Below are 5418 nucleotides of genomic sequence, written 5' to 3'. Positions count from 1 at the left end.
ATTTCTTAATCCTTGCGGCCAAGGATAATAAGTCGGTTGGTTGTTAGAGTATAGCCTCTCTCATGGATAACAATAAGATTACATCGGCCCGTATGGCGCCGGAACATCTTATTTATCAAATTCATGAAAGTTGTTGGGGCATTAGCCAAACCAAAAGACATCACCAATAACTCATAATGCCCATAACGGGTCTAAAAAGCCGTCTTAGGAATATCTGAAGCCCGGATCTTCAGTTGATGATAACCCGATCTCAAGTCAATCTTGGATAACACCTTAGCACCCTGAAGTTAATCAAATAAATCATCAATACGTGACATTGGATACTTGTACTTGATGGTAACCTTTCTCAACTGCCTATAATTAATACATATTCTCATGGAACCATCCTTCTACTTTACAAATAATACCGGTACACCCCAAGGTGAAACATTTGGCCCGATGAAACCCTTATCCAAAAACTCCTGCAATTGTTCCTTCAATTCCCTCAACTCCACTAGTGCCATGCAGTATAGTGGAATAGAAATGACCTAAGTGATCGACACCAAATAAATACCAAAATCAATATCCTTATAGGGTGCCATGCCTGGTAGGTTTACAGAAAATACATCCAAAAACTACCTCACTACTGCAACTGAATCAAAAGTAGTAGTATCAGCACTAACATCCCTCACGAAGGCAAGATACGCCAAACACCCCTTCTCAATCATCCATTGTGCCTTCAGAAAAGAAATCACTTTAGGACTATGACCAACAGAACCCTTCCATTCCAACCTTGGCAACCTCGGCATCATCAACATGACGGTCTTATCATGACAATCAAGAATAGCATGGCACGAAGATAGCCAATCCATACCCAAAATTACCTCAAAATCAACCATATTAAGCAATAAAAAATCAATCCTAGTCTCATAACCCCCAACGGTAACCACACAAGGATGATACATATGATCTACAATAATAGAATCACCAATAGGTGTAGATACATGAAAATGAATATTAAGATAACCACGAGGCATATCCAAATAACTTGCAAAATATGATGACACAAAAGAATAAGTGGAACCAGGTTCAAATAACACTGAAGCATCCATGTGGCACACTAAAACAATAAATGTGATCATGGCATTTGAAGCAACTACCTCCAATCTGGCGGGGAGTGCATTGCAACGGGTGTCCTCCACCTGACTTACCTCTCCCTCTAGGATGGCCTTGAACAGACTGTGCTCCACACTTAGCTGGTTGTGCGGGTGGTGTAGCTACTGGCACTGAAACCATGGACGGCATGCCCTAGTTATGGTACACAACTCAGAAGCCTGGGGTAAGCAGTTTTTAGATGACTCAAGTTCCCACACTCAAAAACATTCCCTCTTCTGACTTTGCGATTGACCAAGAGAATCAGAATATCCACATATAGAACCCTGAGTAGATGGGGCACGGTATGAACTCTGTGTTGGCAGTGCACTAAATGATGACTGGATGGGTAAGCACTGTAAAAATCGTGGCTGACAGAAGAACCACGAGAAATCTGATAAGTTGCCCGAGCGGGCCTGAAAGGGCAGCCTCTATTATGATGTGACTGGCCTCTAGATGAGGCTCCTTCAAAACCACCCAAACCACGAGGCCTCTTGGACTCCCACTTCTCTCTCTCTTGCCTGCGAATACTCTCTAAGGGACTAGTAATCTCAACCGCCTAGTGTAAGCTAGTATCTGTCTCGACCTCTCGGGCTATACCATATCGGATTCCATAGTTAAGGCCCTCAATGAACCTCCTAACTATCTTCTTCTTAATAGGGACAGAAAACATTGTGTGAAGAGCTAACTCTGTGAACCTCATCTTGTACTGAGTAACGGTCAAACCCTCCTAGCGTAAATGCTCAAACTCACTACACAACTAATCTCTACGAGTCAGGGGTATGAAGTTCTCAAAGAAGAGAAGTGAGAATTGAGACCAAGTAAGTGGTATTGTGTCAGTTGGCCGAATCATATGTTTGCTACCACCTGTAGGCTGGTCATGTTAGCTGGAAAGTAGTAAAGACAACCACATTGGAGTCCACTAGACCTAATATACGAAGAATCTGATGACACTGATCAAGAAAGCCATGGGCATCCTCTGTAGGTTCTGCACTGAATTAAAGAGGATGAAGTCTCTGAAATCTGATTAGATTCGCCTGCTCCTCAGTAGTCAAGGATGGTCTAATCTCAGTTCGATCTACAACGACTGACTGCACCGACAGAAACCCTGAGTCTGATAGCCCTAAGCTAGCTGCTCTGGTGTGCGTGTGGCGGGAGTCTGAGCTCCTCTCCTGTGAGGTAGCTAGTGCAACAAGAGTGATACCCGCCTGGGCCAAACTCGTGTACACGCTCTGGATCTAAGTAAAAGTCTCCTGAAGACCAAGTGTATCAATAGGTCCCTCCGGAGCCTGAGCTGGTCCTATCGGCTCAACATAAACTGGAACCTACTCCTCAACAAGAGCGACTGGTGGCTGCATAGTGGCTTCCCTAGCAGGGGCTCTAAATGTAGCGTGTGCCCTATCTAGGCCTCTACCTCAGCCCCGGCCTCCCACCGCTCTAGCTGGGGGCACTGGTGCCTACTTGGTCATACACGAAGATCGTGTCCTCACCATATGTGAGAGAATATAAAAATAAAGATTCAAACTTTAGGACAAACAAATCTACACGACAGGGAATGAATGAAAGAGAAATTTTCCTAATAGCCCTGTAGCCTCTCGAAGATAAGTACAGACGTCTCTGTACTAATCCGCAAGACTCTAGTAGGCTGCTCATGACTTGTGAGACTATGGAACCTAGTGCTCTGATACCAACTTGTCACGACCCAAAATCACCGGTCATGATCGGTCCTAACCCACTTGCTAGACACTCTAGTGATAAAATAATAACGAAAACATGGTAACGAATTACAAAAATAGATAAGTCTGAAAGATCAATAAATATAAATAATATCAAATTATAATACAACTGGTAACACTGAGTCATAAAATGTACAATGTAAATACAAGACTGAAATTCATAAATATTGTCTGAAGAAACAACAACAAAAAGTAAATATAAAAAGAGACGACAGGGATTGCGATGAGGAAGCAGCTCTACCTCGGTCTCCGAACTCAACGAACAACTCCGTTCACAAAGCTTGATTGGGTTCAACTCCAGAATATGCGCAATTAAGTGCAGAGTGTAGTATGAGTATAACCGACCCCATGTACTCCATAAGTATCATGACGAACCTCAACGAGGTAGTGGTAGCAAAAATTACCAATGATACTCACCTAACCACCTACTCAGTTCATAATTATACAAGTACACAACAATTGTACCAAACTAAGCATGAAACACGGGTATAACCAAATCAGTGCACATAGAGAAGATGTGCCGAGTCTTATAATAGTTTAACAGCTCAGCATATAGAGAAGATATGCATTTATCACAAAGTTTCATCAACATTGGAATATAGAGAAGATATGCATCCATAACCAAGTCAATTTTCATAGATTAACATATAGAGAAGATATGTATCATGCCTTCACCTTCTAGTCAAAATAGCATATGGAGAAGATACGCATAAAGAGGCATGTATACATTCCAAAACTAGCATATAGAGAAATATATGCAATAAAAATATGTATACACTCAAGATATTTTCAAATAGAGAAGAGATGCAAAGACCAGACACTGATCAATTTTTCTCATACCGCGTGTACGTCATCCAGAGAGAGACATGAGAGGACGATCCTAGGAGAATTGATCCTTATCCATGTGTTGCACAGACAACTCATGCCATAATATAATAATCGCACGGACTAATTACGTGTCATTATAACTCAAACCGCACGGACCACTCACGTGCTACCAATCCAGTCCATATCACACGAAAATAATATTTAAAAATACAAGTATATGAACAATGGATATCACATCAGATACTCATGGACTGATAAAAGTGACATGCTAAGGTGTAACCATGAGCGAAGTGTCTCCGGATTAGGGGAATACGCCACAAAATAACAGTTATCATGTTTAGATAGGAGATTAACCTACACAAGATCTCTAGCATGACTCAAGTAGTTTATGAAGGGGTACAAACATATGAAACATGATAGCATGAAGCTTCGTATTCAATACAAGGAATAATATAGCTTAAACACTACCCTGAGCATGGATAAAAACTATGTGCACGCACATATGCTCATCCCCAGTATGTGTGTTACCCTCGACATAGCCATCATCAACAATTCAAGCAACTAGTGCCTCAAACTAAGGCTAGGCAAGATGCTTACCTCAAATACACTAAATCAATACTCAAATAATTCCTTCCCTCGCAAATCGGCCTCGTAACGGCTCGAATCTAGCCAAAATAACTTGTTAACATCAAATAAAGCTATAGGAATAACTTCCAAACAATAAAGCTTCAACCTTTACACAATTTCTAAAAAGTCAACAAAACTCAACCCGGACCCACATGGTCAAAATTCGAGTTAAATAATAGATCCCGATTATCAATAACCCCACAAGTCCAAATATGTGACTAGATTCAAAAACTAAGTCCAAATCAACCTCCAAATCCTCAATATTAATCTTCTAAAGTTGTAGAAACAATTCCCAAATTTTCCCTCAAAATTCCATGTTTTGGGTGTTAATAATCCATGTAGATTCTCGAAATAATCACAGAAATATGTAGAACCCCAAATCCTTGTGTGAAAATCCTTCCCTCTCCAACTCTAGGGTTCATAATATGAGTGAATGGGCTAAAATCCCAAAATTGGCTCATTAAAACTAGTTGCTAATGTCCCATTTGCGACCAGGGATCCGAAAATGCGACCCTGGAAAATTCTAACATAGCCCCTGAGCTGCAGTCATCGCAAATGCGACCAGGAAGCTCGCAAATGCGACCCAGCATCGCAAATGCGGAATGCCCTTCGCAAATACGGATGTCACAATTACGACACCAGGTTCACAAATTCAAAGCTGGACTTCCCAGCCAATAATCTCAAATGCGACCAACATTCCACAATTGCGGACCTTCGCAAATGCGAGCAGACCATCGTAAATGTGAGTTCTGCAACATCAAAAAAAAATTAACTTTCCAAAGTCAATCTGAAACTCACCCGAGCTCCTCGAGCGCCACACCAAATATCCACACAAGTAAATAAACCAAATACAAACTTAGTAGTAAGCTCAAAGCTAAAAAATAACATTCATAACCAAGAATCAAACACCAAAACACATAATGCAAGCCTTCAAGTTCAAGAACTTAAAGTATTCACAACTAAGTATTTGATTCCTACCAAACCAACTCGGAATGACACCAGACTTTGTGCACAAGTCCTAAATGACAAAACGAACTTATTTCAACTTCCGAAAAAAAATCTGAATCCAATATTACCAAAGTAAATTTCCCGTCAA

The 5418-nt window shown here is 41.0% G+C and overlaps 1 protein-coding gene across 1 annotated transcript; it reads right to left on the bottom strand.

Moving 5' to 3' along the window:
- Nucleotides 1-614: 614 nt before the first annotated feature.
- Nucleotides 615-1284, bottom strand: LOC138902522 (uncharacterized). The gene is made up of 2 exons (XM_070190399.1): nt 1191-1284; nt 615-1099 (listed from the first exon to the last, which is right to left on the bottom strand). Exons 1-2 carry the CDS (start codon nt 1282-1284, stop codon nt 615-617), a joined length of 579 nt encoding a protein of 192 aa, XP_070046500.1.
- Nucleotides 1285-5418: the final 4134 nt, after the last annotated feature.

Source organism: Nicotiana tomentosiformis, chromosome 12, assembly GCF_000390325.3.
Source record: "Nicotiana tomentosiformis chromosome 12, ASM39032v3, whole genome shotgun sequence".
Lineage (NCBI taxonomy): Eukaryota > Viridiplantae > Streptophyta > Magnoliopsida > Solanales > Solanaceae > Nicotiana > Nicotiana tomentosiformis.
The sequence above is the reverse complement of the archived record's forward strand: the minus strand, read 5'-3'. Positions and strand labels throughout refer to the sequence as shown.

What these genes read in the sequence shown, in the direction of transcription:
- LOC138902522 (XM_070190399.1), bottom strand. Translation starts at nt 1,284, where the DNA reads ATGCCGTCCATGGTTTCAGTGCCAGTAGCTACACCACCCGCACAACCA. An exon ending in AGGCCATCCTAGAGGGAGAG is followed by an intron (nt 1,100 to 1,190) that starts GTAAGTCAGGTG and finishes TTATTGTTTTAG; the next exon opens with TGTGCCACATGGATGCTTCA.